At 61.8% G+C, this 27,603-nt stretch overlaps 1 protein-coding gene across 4 annotated transcripts in view; it reads left to right on the forward strand.

The window, feature by feature from the left end:
* The window catches only part of MYT1 (myelin transcription factor 1), a 61,838-nt gene that overhangs the window by 23,685 nt on the left and 10,550 nt on the right, over positions 1–27,603 (forward strand). For 3 of the 4 annotated variants that reach the window (XM_038572959.1, XM_038572960.1, XM_038572961.1), the window contains exons 3-16: positions 2,080–2,134; positions 2,964–2,994; positions 8,190–8,252; positions 8,930–9,177; positions 10,273–11,166; positions 12,850–12,984; positions 13,457–13,547; positions 14,531–14,644; positions 17,103–17,317; positions 18,829–18,953; positions 19,674–19,943; positions 22,356–22,510; positions 23,412–23,474; positions 23,584–23,652. In XM_038572959.1, coding sequence (XP_038428887.1) covers positions 2,080–2,134; positions 2,964–2,994; positions 8,190–8,252; positions 8,930–9,177; positions 10,273–11,166; positions 12,850–12,984; positions 13,457–13,547; positions 14,531–14,644; positions 17,103–17,317; positions 18,829–18,953; positions 19,674–19,943; positions 22,356–22,510; positions 23,412–23,474; positions 23,584–23,652 — 2,528 coding nt within the window. The remainder of the gene's footprint in view (positions 1–2,079; positions 2,135–2,963; positions 2,995–8,189; positions 8,253–8,929; positions 9,178–10,272; positions 11,167–12,849; positions 12,985–13,456; positions 13,548–14,530; positions 14,645–17,102; positions 17,318–18,828; positions 18,954–19,673; positions 19,944–22,355; positions 22,511–23,411; positions 23,475–23,583; positions 23,653–27,603) is intronic. The other variant, XM_038572962.1, reaches the window with a different exon arrangement.

Below are 27,603 nucleotides of genomic sequence, written 5' to 3' on the forward strand. Positions count from 1 at the left end.
TGAAGGCTCATAAATGTAATGAAGTCCCTTTGACACCTGCTCCTCTCTTCACTTTAAATGTGAGTCATTGGTCCACGGGGAACCTCTGCTTTAAAAATAGAGATTATAGTAATTGTCTTCCGTGCTATTGGAAGGCTGTAATAAACGCACAGCTCGTGACACTGTGGCTCTGCAGCCCGGGGTCGACAGGTTGCATAAATTACCCCAGGTTTTGATTTTTCTTCCTTAACAAATCACATAAATCACTGTAGGTTAGCGCGGCCCGTGTGGGAGGTTCACTCTGCAAATTCTGTCTTACTAATGGGGGGTGCCCTTCCTTTCCTCTGCGGGTCGGGGTGTCAGCTCAGACCGCAGACCCTTGTCTCTTGCGGGCCGTGGCCCTTGCTGTGGCCCTTCCTTCCTTTCTCTGCTCCTTCTTTCCTACTGTGTGGCTTTGGGCTACAGCCTGGGACGGCCAGAGTAGCTCCCTCCCCTTCCCGACCATAGGATGGGTGGCGAGCCTCGTGGGCCCTGGCTCTCCTGAGGCCTCCTAGGGCTCATGGGACGCATGGGTCAGACCTCACCCGGCCTTGGAGACAAGGAACGGCTCGGGGTCCCTCCTACCTTGTACCTCTTCATCACCTACCTGCCCAGATTTGACACACGCCCACGGTTCTATGCGGCAGCCTGCAGGCCCCGGGGACACCCCCACCCCGGGCTGTCTGCGACCCTTGTGCCCAGGCATCACCCTCCTGAGGGCCCTCCCTTGACTCCCTACAGGACTGTATGGACAGTGTTCCCCATGGAAGTTGGTCAAAGGCAGGGAACGTGGGGGTTCCCTGATGGGCTCAGGTGGGGTGATCAGGGGACGAGAGGTGTCTGCACGGTGTGAGGTGCTCTGTCCCTCAAGAGGCCCCTCTCATCCTTTCCTTTGAGAAGCGACATCCCTGGGGGGTGGCCTGTGCGTCCCGTCCAGAAGGCCCCTTGGCCTGCATTCTTGCCCTCAGGGGGCTTTCACTTGACCCTGCTTCCCGCCTCTAGAAGCTCGTGGTATGGCATGCGGCCGCGGGCACCCGGCATGTGGCCAGCCAAACCCAGATGTGCTGAGAGTCCACGACCCATGCAGGCTTTTGAAGAGTTAGCCCGGAACAGAGTCCCGTCCACAATTTCTTATATCGATTACTGTCGAAGTCACAGTGTGTCGAGTAGATCGGGCTAAGCAAGGCCGTAGTATTAAAATCCATTTCACGTTTCCTTTTGCGCTTATTTTTAAATTTTTTTTAAAGATCTTATTTATTTATTCATGAGAGACACAGAAAGAGAGAGGCAGAGACACAGGCAGAGGGAGAAGCAGGCTCCATGCAGGGAGCCTGACGTGGGACTCGACCCTGGGTCTCCAGGATCACGCCCTGGGCTGAAGGCAGACGCTTAACTGCTGAGCCACCCGGGCAACCCTCCTTTTGCGTTTATAATGTGGCTACCAGCACACTTGAGGCCCGTCCCTGACCTACTCTCTATTTCTCGGGGTGGTAGGGCTCTGGAGGTCCCTAACTGCGAGGGACGCATGCTCCCCGGGCTCTCTCCGGGACGGCGCATGTAGAAATCGGAGGCGCTTGCTCTCTGGGCGCTCTGTGGCGGCCCAGTCCGTTCCCCTCCATCTGTTTCTAAGAGGATGATCCTGGCGTGTGAGGCACTTACTTGAATGGGAAGCCGGCTCTGGGGCCCCGTGGGTGACCTGCCGTGAGGCCTGAGCAGCTGGCACCCCCACGTGAGCAGTGGGTGGTGCTCCTCAGCCACGCCAGGAGACCACGTGCCAGAAACCCTACCACCCCTGAGGATGGAGGGGGCGGGACGGGGCTCCTGCCTGGGTTCCTCGCCAGGTGGGAGGGCTGGGAGCAGGCGGCGGGAACACACGGGGCTGGGGGTCTCTGCTCTGGGCCTCAGGCCTTCCCCTCCGGGAGCCCACTCCCTGCGTCTCTGTCGCAGACTCACTGTCCCCAGCAGAGCTGGAGCCAGACAGTGGCTGGAGGTCCGGCGCAGCCCTGGAGGGGTGGCTCTGTGCTGGGTCTCCGTGAACATCGCAGTTGTTTTTGCTTGCAGATGAGCTTGGACAATGAGGATAAGCGGGCTCGCACGCGCTCCAAGGCCGTCCGAGGTGAGTGCCCCCTCCGTTGGCTCTGGCCCGGGGTCCCAGGCCTTAAAGCAGTCCACGCTACTTTGCTCAGGAGAACAGAACCGCTGATGAGCAGGCTGGGACGCTCCTCCCCGTGCGCTGGGCACTTGGGGTCCGTGGTGTCTGGTGGCCTCGGGCCTCTTCAGCCTCAGGTGCCTGAGGCGTCTGCTTTGGGGTCCCGACAAGCCTGCCTGGGGTGGCAACAGGAGACAGACGGCTCCACCGAGTGGGGAAGGCAAAGCTCAGTCGGGAGATCTTTCTATTTGGAGTCGGAATGCTGCGAGCCCTCTGCCCCCAGCCTCCTGCCCTCCCAGCACGCCGGTCGCAGTGGGGTGGGAGGCCAGGGAGCCAAGGCCCCCTGACCGCTTGGCCAGCCTCACCCCCTGGACCCCATGAACACATGCGGGACCGCAAGCCCTGAGCTTCTCAGCTGAGCTGCCCAGTCGGACCCCAGGGCATTGTGCCCCGTCACTAGGGCCCAGCTGAGTGGCCCATCTGTTCTCTCCGTCCAGCCTTATCTGCTGGGCTGAGTTTCCTGTTAGAAGCTGACTTCCAGCTGCAGTTAGAGAAGCAGATACTGTCCTGGCCCCGAAGCCCGGACAGCTCATATTAGTGGGCATGGGGCCCACTCTGCAGAACCACCAGCCTCTCACGGGGGCCTCTGGGGAACCCTGCAGGACATTCTAGGAGGCGGGGTTCAGTTTGCACTGGGATTGCCTCCACTTTTTATTCCATTTGTGCCGTGAGGGCAACGTGGCTTTTCTGTTCGGACTCCCACATGTGTTTCCCTGTTTCTCTTTCTCTCACTCAGTGCCCCCAGAGCCCACAGGTGCCGACCTCAGGTAAGAAAGGCTTTCTGCTAGCACCCGGCGTTGCGCATGCCTGTGACCCTGAGCACCCCCAGCGTCCCACACGGGGCGTTCCCGCTCTCCCGAGCTCTTGCCTCGAGCCCGGCGGTGTTCACCTGGCCTCTGCCCTCTCCCGTCTCTGCCCCGGCCGCACCGCGCAGCCAGCCTCGATCAGGGCCACAGGCGTTCTCGCGCCTGGTCACCACCAGGACCTGACTGTGTGCACGGTCCCCGGCCAGCCACGCGGTGCCGTGGAGTGGGCTCCCACAGAGTTTTGAGTCTGCTGGTTGGAGGCCCCATGTGGCCAGAGACGAGGGAACAGGCTGCCCAGGTCCCACGTCTCCCACTGACTCCAGACGCAGACAGAGGTTTGTGTGTTGGGGATCTTCAGTGGCTGAGCTCTAGATTCTGGGTCACAACTTGCCTGCCTCACCAGGACACGAGCATCCTGGGGAGGAAGGGAGGACAGCCCACTGCGGGGTTTGCCGGGTCAAGGCAGGAGGGGCCGGGCTCTTGTCCCCAGAGGTGCACTTGCCGTCACCTGCCGGCTTTTGTCCTGGGATTGGCCCCTGGGGTTGCAGCCGGGGGACGGCCCAGTGTCTGTGTGTCAGGGTCCCAGCACCACCCACACGACCTTTGCACTTCATACTCTGTGGGCCTGGGCCCTTCTGGTGCCAGGCTTGGTGCTTAGTGCTGATGACGCCCAGTAGCCGGCAAAGAAAACCGCCCCCCGGTCCCCCACCTGTGGGTCGAAGGGCTATGCCAATGTGTCTGGCTCCAGCTTGAAAGGACAAAGGGAAGTGGTGCTCGTTGAGGGACCTGGCGAGTCAGGTGGGCCTCAGGGGCACCCTTTGATTTTCACCAACTCCCCACGAGAGGAAGCCAGGCTTGGCTGCAGCTGCGGTAACCTGCTGGGGGCTTGTCCTTGGGGGACAGAAGGGCTCCAAGCCCACCGTCGTTCCCATAGCAGCTCTGGGGCTGAGCACAGCATTGAGCCCTCTGCCCCCCAGCCCCTGGCCCCCGGCAGCAAGGGTGACGACGACTCCCCGGGGGCCTTCTGTGAGCTTCCAGACCCCCAGCTGGGATCTAACAGATCATTCAAGTTTCTGAGGTCAGTGCAGTTCCCTCCCTGCTCCGTCTGCCCCAGGCCTGGGCAGCCCTTCTCACATCGCTGTGCACGTCCAGGGCTTCAGGGCTTCCTAATTCTCTGGAGGAAAGATTCTCACTAAACTGGACAGGTCTGGGGCCAGCACTGGAGTTATTGATGGGTGGCTTTTGCCAATCAGGAAAATGAGAGGACCCCAAAGTGTCCCCGTGTCCCTCTAACCTTTGAGGCTGTACATTGGGGACAAAGGGATGGGGCACAGAGGAGGCCAGATTCCCAGTCTTGTAGAAGGGCTTGCCAGTGGCTGCACAGCATGGTTTCGCTCTCAGGAGGCGCTGCCTGGTGCTGTTATTACCCCGTGTGTGAAGTGGGGAAACTGAGTCTCAGAGGGTTCACGTTTGACCAAGGAGCTGGGTCACACACTGTACTGCTCAGAGCCCAGCCTAAATCACAGGGTGCAGGGCAGCCAAACCAGGCCAGTGGAAGGCCCCCCAACAGGCTCCCTGGAGGGGAGGTGGCCGCTGACGCCAGCGGGCGCCCTCTGACCGGTGGACCAGTAGGTGCTCAAAGGGCCAGGGGCTTCCAGGAGGAGGTGCTTCTTCCCCTGGGCCACGTGTTCAGCAGGGAGGCATCTTCAGGACAGTGGAGGGAGGGGCTGGGCGACAGGTGAAGCCACCCAGGAGCTTGCAGAGACAGATCCGAAGAGCGAGCTTCTCTCTTGTAATTTTGAAACAGCAGAAGCCAAAATGCCTCTGCAGACAGAACTGGTTTGGAGCAGTCTGCGGGGTCTGGGCTGCGGGGATTGCGTGCGCGCCTCTGTCCGCCGCGTGGTCTCAATCTGCGTACTTGGGAATAGACTGTTACGGTTTTTAAGGGGAAACTAGGGACAGACGCATCGATGTCTAATGTTTTAGCAACTATGTCTTCAGCCTTCCTCGTGTTTTGGGGAACGGCAGCTTGGCGTAAAGCGGAGAAGTCTACGCTCTGCCCGGATGGTCACTCCCGTGGCCACAGCCGCTTGCTGACCGTGAGCGACAGCGGGGACGTGGGCTGCGGCGCGCTGGCAGCTCTCGCCCTTCCTCCCTGTGCGTGTCAGCTGCAGCAGGTGCCCCGGGCCGGGCTCCTTCCCCACCCCAGCGCTGGGCTGCGGTCAGATGAGCAGCCGAGACCCCGGTCCCGGGGGGCTGATGGCCTGGGTGCCAGCACAGGGGACACGTGCTGTGACCTGGTACAGCAACGTCCTGGCGTGAGTCGCCGGCAGGGAGGGCCGAGCTAGGGTGCAGCCTTCCTGGGGGGACCCGCTCCGTGGATGGGGGCCGATGCCTCGGGGTCCCGGAGTCAGGTGTGGCCCCCGCCTCGGGCGGCCTCCAGGAGGCTGTGCGCCCTCGGGGCAGTGGCACGGCCTCGGGCTGAGCTGAGCAGCAGGCCGACCAGGAGCAGGCCGGGCTCCCTTCCCTCTCCCCTCTGCAGACCACTTTGCCTCTCGGGCCCTGGATTTCTCTCGAAGCGCCCGCCAGAAAGCGAAGGGACCTGGCACTGTTTCCTTCGCATGAGGAAGAGCGGGTGGGCACCGCCATTTGTCCCTTACTCCATGCCACCTGCCGTCGTGCAGCCTTGCAGCGGCTCTGTCGGACGAGCGGGCTGGCGGGAAGGCGGGGCACCCGACCCCTGCCCCGGATGTCGGCTGCCCGACCCCTTCCTGCATCGTCGGGCTGCCCCTAAGTTTGAACAGTGTTGCCCGTGCAGGGCGCCTGCATCGGGCTCCCTCCCAGCCACGTGGCCTCAGCGGAGCGTCCCCTCCGCACCGGTGGCTCAGTGGCTGGCTCCTGCCTCGGGGACAGGACCAGGTGGGGGGGGAGGTTAGGGTTTGCTGGGCACGGGGCTTCCGCTGGGGATTTGGCCCCTCCTGGCCTCGGCCTGGACTTCCCTTCACGCCCGCTGTTTGTGCCTGGACCTGAGTGGTCCCCGGCTCCCGGCGACGCTGAGTGCGAGCAGGCCCTCGGCAAGCCGCCCTCCTGTTGGCCTGTCCCTGCCACACTCCGGGAGCCCCTGGGGAGTCCAGGGAGGGGTTTGGCCGAATGTGCCTCATCCGAGCGGGGAGAGGCTCCCGGGCCCGGAGCTGGTGCTGGTTCTGGCCCCGAGCCCCCGGGGGCACCAGGGCTGCCGCACTGGGGGGGCTTGTAGGGGACACTGGGCCGTGAGGCAAGGGCTGTTGGTCGTGTGGCCGCCAGGCCTTGGCCAGGTCTCACGGGCCCTCCGTCGGACGTCCCCCCACTGCTGTGTGCAGAGCAGGGGTGCGGAGGTTCCGGCTTCTCCCAGAGGGGCCCTCACCTGCTCCTCGCCCGTGGGCTCCCAGCCTGTCCTGCTGCCCTCTGGGCTGGAGGCCAGAGCTCTTCTGAACTGGTGGGTGGAGGTGTGGCTTGGGGCTGGTGACGTGTTCCGGGGCAGTGCCAGTGGCCTACAGGACTCCACAGCAGCTGTCACATAATTGCCTGATTAACTCAGTGATTAATCGGCTAATTGGGACCTCGGCTTCAAATCCCCAGTAACAAGGACCTTTTGTGAAAAGTCTCAAAGCTAGCTCTTGAGAGAGAGAAAGCAAGCGTGGGGCAGAGATTTCAGAATAGACAGGCCGGGGGCAGCGGTAAGTCCTGTCTGTCTGGAAAGGAAACCCACAATAAAATGGGCACGTCTTCCCTCCCGCTCCTCCGTCCTCTCTCCCTCCTCGTCCTTTCCTCTCTTCCTCTTAAACACGTGGACACCAACCCTGAGATCGGCCTCGGTGGCCCAGCTGGGAGGGCTCCACGGAGGCCGCCGCTCCCCCGCAAGCCCCGCAAGCCGCCGTTGAGCTCGGGGTGGGTGGGGCTCTGCGTCCACAGACTACCCTGCTTCTCCCTGACGCGTCCGTGGGTGTGACCTGCGGGGCCAGATGAGCCCCTCAGTGCATTGCAGTCAGGCCCATGATCAATCAACTTAGAGACCATCCGGCGTGTCTAGACAGAGGTCGGGGGCCATGCCCTTTCTGGGGCCTACCCTGTTCTTCCCTCACAGGATCTGGGAACACCCCAGCTGAAGTGGGGAGCTCAGGCTCCGCGACACCAAGCCTGTGAAAACCAAGGTCTTCCCATCTTGGGCACTGGGCATGGCTCTTCCGAGGAGGAGCTCAAGCATGGCCTCTGGGCGACCGCCCATGTGTTCTCCATCTCTCTGGGTGTCAGTTTGCCGCTCTGGAAATGAGGTGGTGTCCGCTTCTAGGGTCTGTGGTCTGTGAACGTGCTCAGCGGCCCCCAAGACCCTTGCCTCACATGGAGCTGACTCTAGGAGAAGTGGGTTGGGTGGCATGCCCTGTGCCCAAGATCAGAAGTTTCTAGAGTTTTCTGTGGTTTGGTTCGATGGGGAGACGGGTGATGGTGGAGGGTGAGGAATTCCCCGGGGCCTCACCTTCATCCCCTGGGCACTTGCTGGCTCCCAGGCTGTGTGAGGCCCAGCAGCACCTCCACCCTTTTTAGGGGTAGCCCCTGGGTCCTCGGCCCTCCCGGCCTCACCTCCGTGCACCAGGGTGCAGGTTCTGCAGGAGGGTTGCAGCGGGGGCCTACAGCTTGGGCCAGGCCTGCATGTGTACTCGGAGCCGCTCCTGCCTGGATGCGCCTGGCAGGGCCCGAGAGCCTCAGAGCACAGCGACGGCCGTGAGAAGCCCAGGTTTCTGCTTTGCCCTTGGGCCAGCCTCAGGAGCTGGTTCTGGGGGCTCCACAGAGGGTCCTGTTTCCCAGCAGCTTGGAAGCCTGGTGGCAGTTTGCCTGCAGTGGGAAAGACTTATCCACAGAAAAAAGAAGCCGTCTAGGAGCCGCTGATGTTGGAAGTCTTGATCTCATACATACAGATCTTTAATTAAACACACTCATAAAATTGTAATGAGCCATTCGTTTATTTAAATGGGGTGAGTTATTTCATTAATTTTTAGCAAACTGCAAGCAGCCATTCTGAGATGCACTGTTTGGAGACAATCTCCTGCTCCCCAGGGTGAGGGTCTGGGGTGGGCGGGTCCTTCTCCCGAGTGACCCCTGCTGCTTGTCTCCCCCCCCAGCTGCCCCACCCCAGGGTGCACCGGCTCAGGACACATTCGGGGCAAGTACTCCAGGCACCGCAGGTAAGGAGGTTCCTGGGAGGGAGGCTGGGCTGCGGGGTGTTGGAGACCCTCTCCTTCTCCGGGCCCTACTGTAGCTCTAGAACCTTCCATCTCTGCCTGTGGCTGCTGAAGCTAACATGGCCCTGGCGTGTCATGCCGCGGTCTCTCTATTGGGGGCTTGAAGGCTGGATGAGTCCGTGGGGAGAGCTTAGAGCAGACCTGCCACACGTTGAGGTGACCCAGATGAGCTGCCACCTGGCTGTCACTGCTGTCATCCTGGGCGGGGGGCGGCCAGCTTGAGTGCAGGTGTGTGAGGGTGTGCAGGGCCTGGAGGTGCAGGAGGGAGGGCCGGGGCACACTGATGACCTGCTTGGCGGAGGCCGCAGGCTGCGGCTGACCCAGGGCCAGTCCCATCCTCTTCCCGACGGGGGAGCACGTGGACAGGGCCACTGAGGTTGGGTCTTACGAGAGAGGAAGGAAATGCAATTTAAAGCACATCGCAAGTTTTTAATATGGACAATTCATGTAAAATTGTCACCACCTCGACCTGCCCCATGTGAGCTTGGGGCATCTAGTGCAGGGATGGTGGTGGGTGTACAGGCAAACTTTCAGAACCGGGTACTGGCTGCAGAGGGTGAAGAGTGGGCGGAGGCCCCCAGGGGGTGTTGACAGGGTGGCTCTGGCCCCCTTCCTCCCAGTTTGCAGAGCTGCCCTCTGGCCAAGAAGAGGAAGCTGGAGGGTGCCCAGGCCGAGCACCTGGTGTCCAAGCGGAAGTCCCACCCCCTGAAGCTGGCTCTGGACGAGGGCTACAGCGTGGACACCGACGGCAGCGAGGATGCCGAGGTGAAGGACGCCTCTGTTTCAGATGAATCGGAAGGAACTCTGGAGGAGGACGAGGCTGAAATGTCAGGACAGGAGGAGATTCATCGTCCTGAGCCAGCTGAAGGTGCTTTGTGGCTCTTTCTCCCCCGAAATAAAGGGTGCTTAGTGCGGCCCTGGAGAATTGCAGCCTGTGAGCGGGAGGGCCGCCCCAGTCAGTGAAAGGGCCGCGAGGAAGCCCTTCCCGAGAACAAGCGAGGGCTTGTCCTGATGCTCGGCGGTGCTTCCTGGAGAGGGGCCGGAGCGGGGCGCCTGAGGGCCTGGGGCCCCTCACTGTGCGCACAGAGACGCCGGACAGACAGACAGACGGCCGAGGGCTATGCATGTGCGCGGGGCCGGGCCTCAGCAGGCCCTGGGGGAGCTGGGGCAGGATGGGGCTGCAGGGTGCCTGGGACCCCGGCTTCCCTGTGGGGCACCCAGACGTTGGCAGAGGGAAGCGTGCATGTCCCCAAGCCTGGCAGATCGTGGAGCCCTGGGGGTGGTGCTGAGACCGAGGCCCGACCCCATGTGCCGTGTCCAAGCCAGGGGTGCCTTCTATGGTGGAGCCAATCCTCAGGGAGAGTCCTGACACTGGGCTCCCTCCTGGGGAGGTGGTGCTCGAAGGGCTGCGCGGTCCCTCGGGCTCTAGGTAGAAAGGACCAGCTTGCCTGCTTTCCTCCAGAGGAGGCAGTTTGGGGTTCGGGGTGCGGCCCTGGCTGGCCCTCTCCTGGAATGGGCGGCCGGCAGGGCTGGCTCCCACCCCCTGGCCGTCCTTGTCCCCCATCCCACAGGGCCTGTGGGTCCTCAGCACCCGCAACGCCGTAGTCATGGCAGTTAAGAGCTCTACATGTGTGTCTTTTAAAAACACAAATTCGTGTTTTTAAACCCCCTTTGTATTTGCGAAACAGTCTTAAAAATCTGTCGTATTCTTTAAGTTCCATTTTGTGATTTGAGAATGTAGACATAAGGGTAAGATGCTGACAAAAAATAGCAGAGTATTTCCCAGCTACAAAACCAGAAGCGACTAGTCCTGCTCTCTCCTAAAATGAGCTCACGGTGCGCCCATGTCCAGGCAGGGCACGGGCACCACCGGCCACGGTCCACTTCCGGGGCTTGCGTGTCCTCAGGCTGTGCGGGGTGTGGCCCCCCTGCGCCGCTCCCACATGTTTTTGATTTTGTGCAGGAAGGAGCCCTGTCAAGTCCCACTTTGCATCCAAGCCCATCGGCAGCTCCGCGGGCCCCGCCAAGGGCAGCTACAGCAGCTACCAGGAGATCATTGCCACTTCTCTCCTAAACTTGGGCCAGATCGCCGTAGAGACCCTCGTTGGGGAGGACCTGGGCCAGGTGGCCAAGCCCGGCCCCGCTGTGGTGCACCTGCTTCAGGAAGAGGCTGAGGAAGAGGCCACCAGTGACGAGGGGGAGAAGGACGTGTTCATCCGTCCAGACGACACAGAGGACGTCGTGGAAGTCAGCAGGGAGTGCTCCCAGGAGCCGGGTCCCCAGTCTGTGGAGGGTGTGGCCAGGGAGGAGTCCAGCAAGATGAAAGTCACCCTGGGTAATGAGGAGGAAGAAGAAGAGGAGGAGGAGGAGGAGGAGGAGGAGGAAGAGGAGGAAGAGGAGGAGGAGGAGGAGGAAGAGGAGGAGGAGGAGGATGAAGAGGAGGAGGAGGAAGAGGAGGAGGAAGAGGAGGAGGAGGAGGAGGTCCCTGCTCCTGACGTCATCTGCCAGGAGGATGCCCCCCATGCCCCCACCCAGAAGGCCCCTGAACTCCGGCACCCAGCGTCTCCCAGCCCCAAGCCCGAGTACTCCGTCATAGTAGAGGTGCGTTCTGACGACGGCAAGGACGAAGACTCACACTCCCAGAAGTCTGCGGTCACGGACGAGTCGGAGATGTATGACATGATGACGCGGGGGAACCTGGGTCTCCTAGAGCAGGCCATCGCCCTGAAGGCCGAGCAGGTGCAAGCCGTCTGTGAGCCGGGCTGCCCACCCACCGAGCAGGGCCAGCTGGGCCCTGGAGAACCAGGGAAGGCGGCCAGGCCCCTGGATGCCTCACGGAAGAACTATTGCAGCAAAGGTAGGGCTGGTGGCCTGGCCCTGCGCACGGGCCCTCCTCCCCGCATCCTCCCTGCGCACCTGCCCCTCCTCCCCGCATCGGGTAGTGCCCCCCGCCCCCCAGGTATGGAGATGCAGGCTGCGGGAGAGGCGGGCCAGAGGCCCTCACAGGCTGGGGGGGGGGCCAACAGGTGCAGAAAAGGACAGACACATAATCACAGGCTGGTTGTTGATACCGAGGAGAAGGACTGACGCTGTCCCCATAGGGTGGTCTAGAGAGAGGCACAGAGCTCCGGGTGGGAGGAGGAGGCCCTGAGGCTACGGTGAGCAGGCTCCAGCAGCTCGGCCACAGCCTGGGAGCCTGCCTTGGTCGTGGAGAGACGCACCTGGGGCATGGGGAGCCCCGGTGAGCTCTGGGGAAGCCCAGGTGGTAGGTAGGTAGGGACGCAGGGCACAGATTTTCTGTGAATACTCACATGAGTCAGGCTTGGGGCAGATACCGAGGGACACAGCCGAGGGGACACAGATGAGGACATTGTTTCAACCCGGAGGATAGCGACTAAGGGCACACACGTGGGGGACAGCGGCCTGAGAGCTCAGATTCAGACCAGCAAGGTCTTGAGGGGACGTGGACGCAAGCAGACCAGGCAAAGGTGACACAAATCTATGGACAGGTGTTGGGGCCTCTGTGGGGTGTCACTCTGGGGCTCCCAGATCAGGGCAGACGGTGGTGGGAGGCTGTTGAGCGCACGGCTGGAGGACTCAGACCCGTGGAAATGGACATTGGGGGGCCCAGATGCAGGGTATCCTGCCTCCAGGGACAGAGTCGAGGGCATGGACCCAGGGGACAGAGCCTCGGGGTGAGGCAGTGGGAGAGGCTGGGCTGACACTGGGGCGCTGAGCCGGTGTGAGCCCCGGGGAGAGCCCGTGTGCGGCGGGCGGCGGGCGCTCAGGAAGGGGGGGCTCACGATGGCCAAAGTCCAGCTTCCTACCCCTTTGAACTTGGAGAGGCGGAGCCAGCGTCCTGCCCTTGGAGTCCCTAGGGGCTTACCTGGGGTGGGAGTGCAGAGTGTGGCCGGGGCCTCCACACTCTCCCAGAGGCCATGACCCCATCTAGGACTTTCTGTGGGACATCGGCCATGCTTTGGGGATCGTCACCCACACTCAGTGGCCCTCCTGGCCCACAGAAGCTACATGAGATCAGCAGCTGACATTTGAGTTTACATTCCTGCCCGTGCTTTTCATAGTCGTGCGGCTTCGGGCAAGTTAGCATCCGTTTTTGTCCTTGTTTTGTCAAATCCAAAGGACACGTCCCGGCAAGGAACGTGTCACATCTCTCACCTCTCTATGCAGAGGCTGGACCTCAAGGCATGGGGGCTCTCGGAGGCACGGTCCCCCCCGACGGAGCCAGTGAGACTCACACAATCTCCGCGGGAGTGGGGTGCGCGGGTGCCGGCTGCCCCCCAGGGCGTCTTCTTTAAAATGCTGCACATCCTGCCAGGGGGACACTTTGGACAGCCTCGGCTTCCATGAGGACCGCTGCCCAGAACTATCCAGCCCCCAGGCCCCCTCGGGCTCTTGGGCGGTCTGGCCATCTCCTCTCCGGACGCCTGGAGCGGAGGATCACAGCTGTCCCGATCTCCCCCCTCGGCCCCCGCCGTGCGGCCCTTGGCTCCTCTCTAAGCGATGCATCTTGTGTATTTAGATCCCTCAAGAGCCGAGAAGCGTGAGATCAAGTGTCCAACGCCAGGCTGTGACGGCACCGGCCACGTTACGGGGCTGTACCCTCACCACCGCAGCCTGTCTGGGTGCCCCCACAAGGACAGGATCCCCCCCGAGAGTGAGTAGCTGTGCACAGCGCAGCTGTCCCTGGGCTCGGCGGATGTTCACGCGGACACGTGGTCACTCAGGGTCCTGTCTCCTTGCACTGGCACAGTCCAGATGCCCAAGCTTGAGGCCTACCAGGTGGGGGACATGGTGTGTGTCCAGTTACGCACCCTGAGACAGCAGCCCACGCCGGGACCCAGGAGGCCTGCCACACACGCAGGCTCACAGAGGGGGAGGTCGGGGTCGGCAGGCTGGGGAGACCAGCCATCGGAGCCCTCAAGGCCGCGAGGAGACCTGTCCTCACTTCTGGGCTGGAGGCAGTAATTGCAGCACCAACTTCAAAGGGCGAATCCCGGGGCAAGCCGAGGGGTTTAAGCTAAGTTGGCTTCTGCCCGGGAGGCAGGGCTGCGGTGGGGGGACGTGACTTGGCGGGGCTGAGGCCTGCGGCTGTGCTCACCGTCACCGTCCCGCTGGTTCTCTTCCAGTCTTGGCCATGCACGAGAACGTGCTGAAGTGCCCTACTCCGGGCTGTACGGGCCAAGGCCACGTGAACAGCAACCGCAACACGCACAGAAGGTACCCTTGGGCGGAGCCGGGGTGGCGGGGGCTGTGGTGGGCGGGGCCTGGTGCCAGGTCAAGGCCTCCTGGTGGGGGTCAGGACGGTGCCCAGATGTGGTCACTGTGGTGGGGGTCCCGAGAGACCAGGGGGTGGCCCGAAGGATGGGTATGTGCCCTTCAGAGAGGCCTACTGCCCACGGGAACGCCGGGGGGAGGCTGAGCATCCTGCTGGTGTTGGGAAGCGTCTGCGCTGGCTCTTGCCCACGCTGGGCCTCTGCTGGCCAGGACCAAGGTCTGGGCGGTCCTGCGGGGGGCCATGGTCCAGGTAGAAGCGACACTGTCAGGGTGCACCCACCGTTTAGCGGCCTGCCGTCTTCCGCAGCAAGAGGCGACTGTATTTCCACGCTTGCCCCAAGCACCTCGGGGAGTGTGGCAGTGAAGGAATGTGGCCTCGCCAAGGCTGCTAGGGCTGCTGAGGTCACTTCATTGAGAAGAGGCCAAACTCCCGAGACTCCTGACCCTGTGACTGGTCACCTCCCCGGCAGCCAGGCAGCTTAATCCTGACAGACGGAGGTGCTCCTGGGATGTCTTAGGGGGGGTGCTTCCTGGGCAGGGCCTGGGCCTCCGCGTGCCCTGGTAGAGGCCACATGCCCAGCGTCAGCACCCAGGTTGTGTGGCCTGTGGGACCCCGGGCTTCCCCAAGTCGGCTGACGGAGCATGAGCTAGAGACAGGTCCCGAGTGTAGCCTGGTCGGCCGGGAGGGGCGGGCCGTGGCCCAGACCTGCCCAGCGGACGTGCCTTTGCCCAGGGCCGGGAGGGCACTGAGGATACACTTCGGCTTTGTGTCATTGCTTAGAGTTTCCCCAGACAGAAACGGATGGGGCCGCTGCTACTCTCGGGCTGGAGGCGAGCGAGAGAGCCGGGGTCTGCGGGGTTCCCGGCCTGGACTGCAATTATTGTCTGGGGGCACTGCTTAGCTGTCCTCTTTGCCTTCTCTCTAGTTTGTCTGGGTGTCCCATTGCTGCTGCTGAAAAATTAGCCAAATCTCATGAGAAGCAACAGCCGCAAACGGGAGATCCTTCCAAGAATAGCTCCAATTCAGATCGGATCCTCAGGTGAGCGAAAGGAGCCAGAGAACCAAAGGGGCCCGCCTCCCCAAATGCCTCTGGGGCTGCGTGTGCACGCGGGTGTGTGAGTGTTTGTGCATGCGTGTGCTCGTGTCCTGAGTGGGGGCCTCCCAGGGGCAGAGCCGGGAGGTCGTTTTTGGGCATGCAGGACAGAGTCTGATGTGTGCTGCTGTCACCAGCGCTCTGGCCGGGCTGCAGACACCCACAGGCTGCCCCTGCCTTGTCCTCCCCAAAGGCATCTGGCCCCACCCTTTGGGATTGCTCAGAGATTTGTCTGAGAGGTGCTGAGGGCTGCTGCTGCCCAAAAGCACCAGCAGCGGCTCCTTCCCAGCCGTCCTTGCCTACACCTCACCCCAAGAAGGGGCCCTAAACCAGGGGAGAAGAGTGGGTATGTGTGGTGCCCCTCAGAGCGTTGCCTGCTTGTGGCCCCAGCGGTCCCGAGGCAGCAGGAGGCACGCGTGTGCTTAGGTGCCGGTGCACGCGTCGTGTGTAGCCGTGTGTCAGCAGCAGAAGCGCTTCTGAACGGCCGTCCAGCACACATCTGCTTGGCACTGCCACCACCCGTATGACCTGTGAAGCGGGTGCCACAACTGAGGCCAGACCTCAGAACTCGCCTGGGGCCAGCCCGGCTTCAGAGTTTTCGTCTTGACCAGTGGGGTGATTCCCACCCATCGTCCCTGCTCAGTGGACCCTCTGCTTCCTGTTTCTCTGAGGGACTAGGGTTCATACCATCTTCCCCGTCCGCAGTTCCACGTCTGCCTCCCGCGGGGGAATGCGGGAGCCCGGGACCCTTGCTCCCTGCAGAGGCCTAGTGCTGGGCAGTGGCGTGGGTCCTGGGCTGGAGAGAGGCCCACCTCCTTTCAGGGCTCACCCAAGCCCGCGCCCCTTCCCTGGAGTGTGCCCGCCGAGGCCCAACCAGAGGAACTTGCCCGCTCACCCGGCCCTGCTCTGCGGTGCCACACGAGGGGTCTCTGGGCAGGCCTGGGGCTGGGACCTCACCCCTCTGCACTCCCGTCCAACGGGTGTCTTCAGCCTCACGTCCACTTGGCTTCTCCCCACCTGCTGGCTCTTAGGATGGCTGGAGGTTGCTCTTCCTGCCCTATAACTGTTCTCCCAGCTTCCTGCCAGTTAACTGCTCCTCTAGTTTTCTTCTTGCCTGGATAGAAGTCACTGGTAAAATGTCAAACCCGCAGGCAGGGTGAGGCCCAGCGAGCTCATGTTTCCGGGCGTCACACGCTGGGGTGTGGGGAGAGCCTTTGTGCACTTCTGCTGGCGTCACAGGCACTAAGTCTGTGCTGCGGGACGGAGCCCTGGCCGAGGAAGCCAACCGAACATGGTTCCCATGTTAAGCTTAGGGTCCTTTTCTCCCCTGGGAACCAAGCACTCTCCAGAAACGTCTTCCAATGCTGCTAGGCCCTCCAGGCCTCCTTGGGGAAGGAGCATGTGCCCATGTTTGGGGGGATCTGCTTCTCCAAGATCCAGGCTCAGAGCTGATCTCCTCATGGTTGCAGGGTCTTTCTGTCACCGGGCTCCTGTTTTGGGGCCACACGCGAGATCTTATAGCACTCAGCACCTTGGAGACCTCACTGCCGACCCCTTCTTAATTCCAGGGACCCATTCTTTTTAGATTTCAGTCATTGCTGGGCTCAGAGTCAAGAGCAAGCAGAGCTGGGGTGCAGAGGGGCCTCCCAGCCTCTCTTTTCCCCTTCTCTCTGAGCTGACCAGCACACCTTGTGCGGCGGCCATTCCCCACCTGGCTGGTCTTCCTGCCCTGGCTCCTGTGCTGCCTGGGCTGCTGTCCTTCCGCTACCCTCTTGTGCATTTAAAACATGGAGCTCTTCTAAGGGCTTCCGCGACAGCGAACTGAATGCCTGTAGTGCCTTCAACCGTTTCGGCCCCTCCAGGGCTCCTCTCAATTGACCTCAAGCCGAGAAGAGCAGAGGGCTGAACCCCTGGCCAGGGAAGAGCTGAGTCGGGTCCTCCCGGAACCTGGTTCTCAGAAGCACACCCGTGTCCTCTCTGGATGCCCCACCTCCCTCCCCCCTGGGGAGTTGTGTCATTCCATCAGGAGAGTGCTGTCTGGGGCGGCTGAGTGCCTGTCCCAGAGACGCTCCTGCAGGGTTGCCCGCCAAGGGCTCATTCTACTAGTAGCGGAGGTGTTGGGACCTGCTCTCCTAAGCTCTGGGGCAGAGTCTCAGGCCCTCCGTCCTCTGGCTAGTGCTGTCTGCAAGGACACAGGCCATCTTGTCCTCAGCGCTCCCGTTGCTCCCTCCCTGCAGCAGCTCTTCCTCCTGTGGATCAGGCCCCAGCTACCCTTCAGTGGTGGGTCCTGGGGGAGGGTCTCTGTGCGTGTGGGGCTCCGAGGGGTTTCTGCCCAGGCTGTGGGATGGGCCGTGGGTCCCCGGGCCCTGTCCTCATGGTTCTGCACCTGTGTCCTCTACCTCAGGCCTATGTGCTTCGTGAAGCAGCTTGAGGTTCCTCCGTATGGAAGCTACCGGCCTAGTGTGGCCCCTGCCACACCCAGGGCCAACCTGGCCAAGGAGCTGGAGAAGTTCTCCAAGGTCACCTTTGACTACGCAAGTTTTGATGCTCAGGTTTTTGGCAAACGCATGCTTGCCCCAAAGATTCAGACCAGCGAAACCTCACCTAAAGCCTTTAAATGTAAGTTGGGGAGCTTCACTCCTGAAAGGTATAGGGTCTGAGAGACGGGGAGGAGGGACCCCCTCGCCAACAGTGTGCAGGTTATCTCTCCCCTGGGGGCACCTGGCCGTGCCAGTGTCTACTGTGGTGGCTTTCCCGGAGTTTGTGTCTTGCCCGTGTCACTGCCGTCATGCTCCCCATCAAGTCTGATGTGTCTGTGAAACAAAACCTAAGTCCTTTACGGTGTGCATGTCCAAAGGCTTAGGAATACCTCCCTCGATGTGGTCTGCCCTGCGGAGGCTTGGGCAGCCACGATGCTCAGCCTGGGTGCCCCGACAGGAGCTATTTGCCCTCCGGCAAGGGGACCGCATTGCTGGCTACAGAGTGTTGCGATAGTAACCACAAGTTTTCTGGGTGCTTGTACTAACAAAATGCATTCCTACAAATTTTGAGAATAACCCTTCCTGTCTTTTTTGGTCACTAATGTACCCATCTGTGGGTTGCAAGCCCGTTAGCCTGGGAACACATATGAAATGGAAAAGCACCCCACTGTGCACATGAGGTTGGAACGGGCATCTCCCAGTGGGTGTTTGGCCCTGAAACGGCAGTGGGGAGTTCCTGTCTGTTAATAATAGGAACGCCGGGTGATGCAGCTGCCAGCTACGGCGTGGACATCTGTCCCGCTCGCTTGGGTGTCCTTACGCACGGGCACCACGTAGCACTCAGAAGGAGCCTTTGTAGATCTGGATTTCCTGGCGGGACCGTGATATCAGGAATGTCATCCCTGAGAGTTACTTCATGACCACAATAGAAGTACCAGAAAAGATAGCATTTTATGCCCTCTTGGTCATGTTTGTGTGAATAATAACAGCACCACACTGAAGTGGGATTATGGCGACACCAAGATGTTGTGGCAAAAATTTTCCTGCTTGAATGACATTCTGTCCATTCCTGTTTACAGAATTCTTTACTCCCAGTAAGCGTGCCCCGTAGCCAGTTTTTTTTTTTAATATTTTTTTTATTTATTCATGAGAGACACAGAGAGAGAGGCAGAGACATAGACACAGGCAGAGGGAGAAGCAGGCTCCATGCAGGGAGCCCGCTGCGGGACTCGATCCCGGGACTCCAGGATCACGCCCTGGGCTGAAGGCGACGCTAAACCGCTGAGCCGCCCGGACGTCCCTGTAGCCAGTTTGCATTTATTGGTACGTCAGAGACACTGGCACGTCTTTGCAGGGTTTTGCTCTCTCTGCCCAAATTTTAGAAGAGCCGGAAATGGCCCCCCGAATGCCCTCCTAGAGGGTGGGTAGGCGTGTGCCGTGGGCACCTGGGACGCGGTGGACGGCCCCCCACGCCCGCCCCCGTGGCTGTGCCCGCGTACTCCCAGCCATCCCAGGGTTCGCCACTGGGTCTGTTGGCCACCTCCCATTCAAGTTGCATATCCGCCTGGTGTTGTTCCCTTTTTGCAGCCAAACCTTTCCCAAAGGCCTCTTCCCCCAGGCACAGCCCGTGCACTTCATCCTCTTCTGCAGGCTTTGACTACGCGCACGATGCCGAGGCCGCGCACATGGCCGCCACAGCCATCCTGAACCTCTCCACGCGCTGCTGGGAAATGCCTGAGAACCTCAGCACGAAGCCACAGGACCTGCCCAGCAAGGTTGGTGTGTCCCTGCAAGGAACCCCTCCGAGGCGGAGACGGGCTGGGGAGATTCCCAGTCAGGCCCACATGCCCCCACAGGAAAGTGCTTAGGGACACCCGGGTCCACTTGATAGTGATCATCTCCGCTCCGAGAGCTGTGTGCTGTGGAGCACCAAGTGCCTGTGCACAGGCACCTTCCCTCCTGTTCCCTGGAGCCAGAGGGTCGTGCACACATGTGACCTTGTGTCCCTGTTAGAGGGTCACGCTCACACGTTCCCGTAAGTTCCCCTAAGTCTGAGGGTCACATACACACGTTCCCGTAATTTCCCCTGAGTCTGAGGGTCACGCACACACGTTCCCGTAAGTTCCCCTAAGTCTGAGGGTCACATACACACGTTCCCGTATGTTCCCCTGAGTCTGAGGGTCACACACACACGTGTCCTTGTGTTCCCCTGAGTCTGTGGGTCGAGCACATGTCCCGTGTGATCACGGTCACTGCCTCTCAAGGGTCTGCTTTTGTGAGGTTGGCAAGACCCGCGAGAGGGTGGAGGTTCCTCCTCATGAATTTCGGGAAGTGGCAAGTCCAGATCCTTGCTTCTCAGAGCTCTCCTCTTCTTGTTTGGCTCTGCTTCCTTCCAAGGGAGACCGTTTCGGGCCTTCTGTAATGCTGATTTAGTACCGGAAGGCACACGTGAAGGGGTGAAATCACTCGCATGGATTTCACCCTCACAATTGCAGGCTGCGGACATAGAGGTGGATGAAAACGGAACCCTGGACTTGAGCATGCATAAACACCGCAAACGAGAAAGCGCTTTCCCCAGCAGCAGCAGCAGCAGCAGCAGCCCTGGCGTCAAGTCGCCCGAGGCCTCCCAGCGCCAGAGCAGCACCAGCGCCCCCAGCAGCTCCATGACCTCGCCCCAGTCCAGCCAGGCTTCCCGCCAGGATGAGTGGGATCGACCTCTGGACTATACCAAGCCCAGTCGCCAACGTGAAGAGGAACCCGAGGAGGTGGGTGTGGGGCCGGGGGCTGCTGTAGAAAGTACTCGCGTCTCCAGGAAGAACTTCCGGGGTCCTGTCCCTAGCCACACGGGGCCTCGCCGCCGCTAGGAAGCTAGGACCCGGCCTGCCCTCTTGGAGGATCTCCCACCTCTGGGCCATGCTGTGGTCTTGTCCCAACCGGGAGAGAGGTGGTCTCCTCACCTCGACGGGTGCACGCTCGGCACCACCGTGGGCCCTTGGAAAGCCTGGAGAGGAGGAGGGCTTCTTTCACATCCCAGGGGAGATACTTGGGAATGGCTCCCAATTCCTTGGTTTTGTGGCCTCCCCCCAACCTGCTGTGCAGATAGGGACACCCTGAGTTCTGGCAGCAGGCCCTCCTCACCATCCGCAGGACACCCTGGCCACCTGGCTCCTTGGACAGAGGCAGGGGGAATCTCCAGGGCTCGGGAGCCGCCGTGCTGGGCAGTGGCCTGGGTCCCAAGACCAGCGCCGCCTGGTGACGCGCAACAAGCCAGGCATCCGTGCTGGAGTCGCAGTCTAGGGACGGGGGACATCCCTTCCTAATCGTGTCCCTCTCTTGAGAGTGGAACTGATGGAAGGCTCTTCCCCAAAGAGGTGTGAGTCCTGAGTAGCAAAGCGCAGCTGTGGGAATGGCACAGACTCCAGGTAGCCACCCTGGAGTGGGCACCCAGGGCCACACTGGGGGCAGGCCTGCAGGTCCCCCCTTTCTCCCCGTCATCCCCGCCAGCACCCCCACCAACTCTTGAAGGCAGGGGGCAGGCCCCGGGGAGGATTCCTGTCTGGGAGCCACTGCTCCTGCAGCTCAATCCTTCCTCTGTCCCCCAGGCTCCCTCTACACCACTCACAGGTGTCTCTGCTTCATGGAGGAGCAGACTGGGCCCCACGCTGGGGTCACTTGGCTCATTTATATGGCGGAGACTTGGTGTCAGACCCCAGAAGAGGGGCACCTGTCAGGTTCAGCCCTGAGGGGAGGGGGCTGGCCTGGGACATGCCCCTGGGGCTGTGTGGGTGGTCTTTCCGCCGGTCAGTGGGAGCCCAGGGTCAGGCCAGGTCGGGCCCTCCTATGTGGGGGCCACCGGGACAGTCTGCTCTTACTGTGTTCCGGTCCTGCCCTGGGTCAGAGCCCCCTTCCCGCTGTCTGCGGCCCCTCCCTGGCCCTTTCCATGACCCCTGGCTCAGGCTGGCATCCCCGGCTGCCTTGTCCATCTCCCTCTCCCTTCACACACCCTCTGAGCACCCCAGAACTCATGTCATCAGTCTCAGAGGCCCTGAGGTCCTTGCCCACCAAAGGCTGCCCCCAGCCCCACCCCACAGTCGCTCCACATCCTGGAGCCTCAGCTCACTCCCAGACCCTTCCGCTCCTCCAGCCCCCTCTGGGCACGGGTGGGTCAACTCAGACATGCTCCTGCCTCAGGCCTGCCTGGTCCCTCGACCACGGCCCTGGACTCCTGACTCAGACTCTCCAGCTCTGCGTGATCCATCCCGTGTGAGGCTGAGCCCCTGCCCTCAGCCTCACCTCCCGCCCCAGCTCTGGCGGCTGCCAGGACGGTGTCCGGGGCCTCTGGGATGCGTTCCCTCTCTGGGAAGCTGCCATCTGACCTGAAGACCCCGCTGAAGCCCATGTTGCTCAGGGGAACGAGCTACGTCCCCTGCGCCTTGGCCAGTAGTAGCGTCAGCGGCAGCCGGAGCGACGCCCGTGGCGTTGACAGGATTCCTGTGGGTCCTGAGAGCCCTCACCCCGCTGGGCTCTGTGCTTTGCCTTCCCAGAGAGCCTGAAAGGGGCTGCGATGACCTTAAGCTGGAAAGCGCACCGTCTGGGCCCCGAGGGGCTGGACACGCCCACGCCCACGGCAGGGGTTGGACTGGCATGTGGCTCAGCTGCCTCTGCTCCAGACCCACCTGCGGGTGCTGAGCTGCTGGGCCTTCGGGGGAACTGGGCTCCCCTCCACGGAGGGGACCGTCCCCGGGGCCCTGCTGTCTGGGGGCTGCCGATCCTCTCCCGACCTAGAACCGCAGCTTAGGAACTGCGTGCCTGGTCGGCGCGTGTCCCCGCTCGCGTTGTGCTCTCCCTGCCGTAGCTGCTCCACGAACAGCGGGCACTGGAGGGGCTGCACTTCGTGTGGCTTCCTGTGTGTAGGAGGTGGCCCCGGGGCGTCGGTGGAGGTGACCTGCACGCCCGGGGCCACGGGAGGCAGCGGCCTGGCCTCCTCCACCTGGGCCGAGGTCGGGGAGCACGCTAGCCCCGCGGGGGTGCTGTTCTCCTCCGTTGTCCTGGAGGCAGGACACTCCAGAAACCACCTCTGTGAACCCTGCTCTCAAGGGTCCCTCTCCCTCAGCCCCGGGTCGGGCACCCGGCCCCCCGCCAGCCGGTTAAAACGTCTCCCTGCTGGTTTTTTGCAGTCAGAGCCAGCAGCCCATTCTTTTGCTTCTTCTGAAGCAGATGACCAGGAAGTGTCGGAAGAGAGTTTTGAGGAGCGGAAGTACCCCGGGGAAGTTACCCTGACCAACTTTAAGATGAAGTTCCTCTCCAAGGACATAAAGAAGGAGCTGCTCACGTAAGTCCCCGCCGGGCCAGGAGAACCCTGGAGTCTGCCCGCTCTGAGCCTGGGGGCCGGGCCTGCTCCGTCCTGGGCCCTGTCCCCCCAGCCTGGCTCTGCCCCTTCTCCCGGCCGCACCGCTTGCCGGGCAGACGTCGGACGTCCTGTACCACAACCCCCTTGAGCCAGGCGACGGCTGACAGGGTTTGCGCCCGGAATCTGACCCAAGCTCCCGCTGCTCAGGGAGCGAGGGAAGCCCCTGCCCAGGCCCACGGGCGGGGCGGGCGCGGAGGGCAGCCGGCCTCTCCTAGCCTCAGCTCCGCCGTGGCTTTCAGAGCCCAGGCCTGACGGGTGCTCTGCTGGGACTCCATGCCCTCGACCCTGGCCCACCGGGCGGCAGGGTGGGCAAGCCGCTGGTGGCCGCGACTGGTCCCCGGGATGGAGGCCACCCCCACTGAGAGCACGGCGCCCGGGACGGTGGGGGCTGTCCCTGCAGCGGTGCCGCCGGGGCCCGGGCCTCGCCCCCGCTCGGTCGGCCCCCGGGGTTCCTGCCTCCTTGCCGTGGACCAGGCTAGCTCCGTCCCCTTGCTGGCTCTGCCTGGGCCGTGTCCCGGCCGCGTCCTCAGGTCGGGTCGTGCCGCCGTGCTCACGGGTACGCCCCGAGTGCGTGCAGGCGCGTGCGCTCCAGGGCCATCGCGGCTTCAAGCTGAGCCGTACTCTGACTCCTTTCTCCTCCTTGAGTCCAGTTGCGTGGGAGAAGCTCACAGTCGAGTGGCGAGGGCTGCTCTGCGCTCTGAGGCGTGGGGGCGGGTGGCCCTCGGCTCCGGGAGAGCCGGAGCCAGAGTCGGCGCCCTCCGGGGGGGCAGGCCTGGCAGGTGCGCCCCGCTCTGTGTTCTGACGCTCTTTTTCCTCCGTTCAGCTGCCCCACCCCCGGCTGTGACGGCAGCGGCCACATCACCGGGAACTATGCCTCTCACCGCAGGTTTGTCCCTGCTCGGGTCCAGCTGGCCTGGGTGCTGTGTGGTGGGTCTTCCCTGTCCTCCTCTGCTCCCCCTCTGGCTCACCCCAATGTCCCATCTCTTCTCTTTCAGCCTCTCTGGTTGCCCTCTTGCTGACAAGAGCCTCAGAAACCTCATGGCTGCCCATTCTGCTGACCTCAAGTATGTCTGCCCTCCTGGCCTACCATCTCTTGGGCACCCCTTGCTCTGCTCTCCTGCCGGGAAGCTCCAGCCCCATCGGCCTTCTCAGGGCTCCGGCCCCGGGCAGCCCCTGCCAGCAGGATGGGGCCGAGAGACAGGCCACGGGGGCCGACTTGCTTGCCTGGGGCTGCTGCCGCCTCTCTCTGCTCTGAGTGCCGCTGTCTGCCTGTCCCTTGCTGCCAGCCTCTGGGGACCGAGGGCCGGGGGGCCTCCAGGGGGGCATCCGGGGGCAGGGCCTGCCGCCTCTGGCTCCCGATGGCCCGGCCCATCTCTCTCTCTCCCGAGGACCCGGCACAGGGTCTGGGCCTGCTGGCACCTCTGCCCTGGAGATGTGCGAGCGGCCCGCGCTGGCCTTGGCTTCTACGTCTTGCTGCGGCTCGGGGGCTTCGGGCTGTGGGGCTCTGGCTAGGGCACCTGGGTGCTGGCGGTGAATGAGGAAACTCTCTGCCCTTCCCTCCTCCTGTGCCCTCCGCTGCTGCGTCTGTCTGGTCCCTGCGGGTCCCCCCGGAGCTGCCTGCCCATGCTCATCCCTCTCTTTGCTGAGCACCCCTCTTTCTGCTGCTCCTCCCTGTCCCTAACACACGGCAGCCCAGGCTCTGTGGGCACCAATTACCCTGCTCAACAGCCCTGCTCAAATGTGACGCGAGCGCCCAGCAGTTTCCCAGGGTATCAGTGTCCTCTCGGGGCGAGATCTGGGGACTGCCATTGCCTTTGGGTTTTGCGCCTTCAGTTGAGCTGTGACATCGCCGCCGTGCAGTGCTGCCCTGGGCTCGGGAAGGAGGTCTTCCTCTTGTCATCTCAGGTCACTCCCCCTCTGGGGGTGTTCATCTCGAACCTTGGGCCTCCATATTGGACGCCCCGAATCTAGGCTCATTCCGTTCTGGGGCCAGACGGGAGCCGAGGTCCTGGAGCCTCTAAGAGGAGCAGCTGTTGCTGCCAAAGGCTCCCAAGGGGCCTGAGCTGATTTAGAAAGAGAGAAGAAAGCTCTAGATGCCTGGAGTCCCCCCATCCTGCCAGCGTCCTCCTTGTCACTCTGGGGAGGCTGCTTTGGTCCCGGCAGCCAGAGGCATGTCATTGCCTGTTGTCACCAAGGGGGCCTTCCGTCTGGGCGGCTTCACCGCCAGAAATGTCTTTCTAAGACTTGGCATTTTCTGTGGCTCAGCTGACCACGGCGATGCGCACGTTGACTCATCCCCTCGCTGTGTCCAGCTGCAGAAATCTAGTTGGGACCATCCGTCCTGCAGGCTCAGGACCCCTCCCCGCACCTCCTCTCCCTCTCCTTCCTCTCTTCTCTTAATGTCTTTCCCATGTTCCTTTTCCCTATTTCCTTTTCCAGTTCCACTTGCGTTTTCACTATGCTTAGTTTTCATGGTTTTCCAGTTTGAGGGACTGAATGATTTTGGAGCTGCGTGAGTGACCAGATGCGTGCAGTGGGCCTTTCTTCCTGCAGAGCAGGTGCTCGGGCCCTGTTGGAACGACGCCGTGGGCCTGGCCTGGGCCTGGAAACGCGGCTGTCGGGAGGGTTAGTGCTCGTCTAGGACTAAGAACCTGTGAGGAACTTTAACCCAAGCTTGTTTAGAAATAGCAACAGAAAGCCTTCCTGTGTGAAAACCAGTCACTCATCAGCTTCAGCCAGACCTGGGAAGGTGCCCCGGCTGCTCCCAGGCTCCCCTCTGGCCCCAGAGGTCTTTTTGTGGGAGTCAGCTCCTGGTTCTCTCGGGCACAGCGTGGGCTTGTGCTGGATGCGGGCCGGGCTCCACCAGGTTCCTGGTGTGTGGATGCTTCGCTCTCCTTTCTCTCCTCCTGTCCAGTGGGCCTCTCGTACAGGCTGCTCCCAACCCACCTGTGGCAGCAATAGGTGACCTGTCCCCAGAGAGGAAAAGGCACCTACATCACTGCTTTGCAAATGAGACTCTTCCGGTGGCCTCCCTACCAACACCTGGCTGCAGTGACAGTCTCAGATGATGTGCTTTCTGTGTTTTAATTGAATCCCAAGGACATCTGCTCTTCCCTGCCAAGTGTCCAGTGTGGTTGGGCTGGTGACGCAGCTGCCTTGGGCCGCTCAGCCCACTCTGTGTGTGGGGAGTTGAGGTGCAGCCACACACCCTGCAAGGCTGTGATGGGGGCTCGACAGGGTTGGAGATGCCTCCCCACCACGGGACAGGGATGGCGGGATGGGGCTTGGAGGTGAGACCTGGTGCGTGCCCTCAAGCTGTCGTGTGTCCCTCAGACACAAGATTCCCCCTCTTGCCCAGACAATGCACTCAGAAGCAGATGGTGGGAGGGTTCCTGCCACTGACCTGTGGGTGCTCAGGGGCACGAGAGTGGTGGCCAGTGCCAGCGCCCAGCATGAACACCTGCTTCTCCAGCCACATGAACATCATCCTCTATGGGATACGACTTTTAGGAAAAGCCATTGATTGGGCCTTGGCAAGGAGTGCAGGTGGCCCCACCTGCCTGGAGAAGCTGTGCCTCAGCGGGCCCCGTGGGGATGCCAGTCCCACTTGTGCTGGGGCCTGGCAGGACCATCCCCGTGTGCATGCACTCCCTGCCAGCCTTATTCACAGGTGCCACTGGGGTTGCACCAGACTCCAACTTGCGCTCGTGGGCATCGAGGCCCGAGGCCACTGTGGTGCCATACTGCCCTGACCACCACCTACAGTGGTGGGCCTGGGTTCTGGCACATTTGCCCAAAGCTGAGAAGGAGTGGAGCCACAGGCAGCCACCCCGAGCAGCTGCAAACCCTGGAAGGAGAAGCACTACCCTTACTCTTTGCACTTGGCCTCCCAAGAGAGCATGAAGGGGCTGCTGCGGGGATGGGCCGTGAGAGTGCCTGCAGGGCACTTGGAGCTGGGGGGCAGGCATGCCCCTCCTGCCTGCGGGACCCGGTGTCTGCAGCAGGCTTGCCCCTGGGGCCTTGGATGATGCAGAGACACGAAGTGTCCTGGCAGGAGCCTTGCCCTGGTTGGGTTTGTTTGAAAGGGTGAAGCCCATGTAGATGGAGGCGGTGTGTGGTTTCTACCGGGTGGAGGTAAAATGCAAAAACCTCCTTGCCCTGAATGTATGTGGGTTGAAATGTGACCACACATTCCCAGAGCAGGAGCCGTCATAACCTCGTAGGGTATGAGTTACCCCCAAATCCAACGGGAGGGTGAATTGCCCGGTGGGCCTGCCGGCAGACCCAGGAGGCATCCCCATGTGTGGCTCACAGGATGGGGATCAAGAAGGTGGTCGAGAAAGACCACGGGACTGGAGAAGGAGCTGGAGGGATGGGCGTTGACGCCTCCAGGTTGCCAGGCCAGCTTTATGCTTCCTTGGATGAGAAACAGGCAGTGTTGGCCTGCTGAGCTCTGGGGGGCGGCCCGAAAGATGTGGGGAGTCCTTTGGCTGCGCCAGCTTCCTCAGCCTTGCTCCAAACGCCAGAGGCTGCATTTGCCAGGGGACGAGGATGCTGAGGAAGGGCCTTGGGCACAGAGAACTCTGTTGATTGTGTCCTGTTGTAGCTGATGTGAGTCCCCTTGACCTTCCCGGGGCCACTTTTCTATTGAGAAACAGCCTCAGCTTCCACGGTTTCTTCTCTGTGAGAGGATGAAACCAGAAATGGCAGATAAATATTCTGTGAGATTCCAGATGTGAGCCCCAAGGTCCTGCCGGGTTGCACAGGGACCCACCTGCACATTCACGCACACCTCCCCACTCTGACACCAGCAGGAACTCACTCTCTCTTCCACCACGGACGTTCAGGAAGAGTAATTTAAGAAAACCCATACTTGTATATCAAAGTGTAGTTTTTACCTTCTACATGATGTTTGTCAAACATTTTGGACGCATCAAGCGGGCTTCTGGGTTTTGTGTCTCCCATCATAACCCTTGGCCAGGGCCCACCACCCCTGAGGAGCCTCTGGTTGTGCG

This window comes from Canis lupus, chromosome 24 (genome assembly GCF_011100685.1).
Source record: "Canis lupus familiaris isolate Mischka breed German Shepherd chromosome 24, alternate assembly UU_Cfam_GSD_1.0, whole genome shotgun sequence".
NCBI lineage: Eukaryota > Metazoa > Chordata > Mammalia > Carnivora > Canidae > Canis > Canis lupus.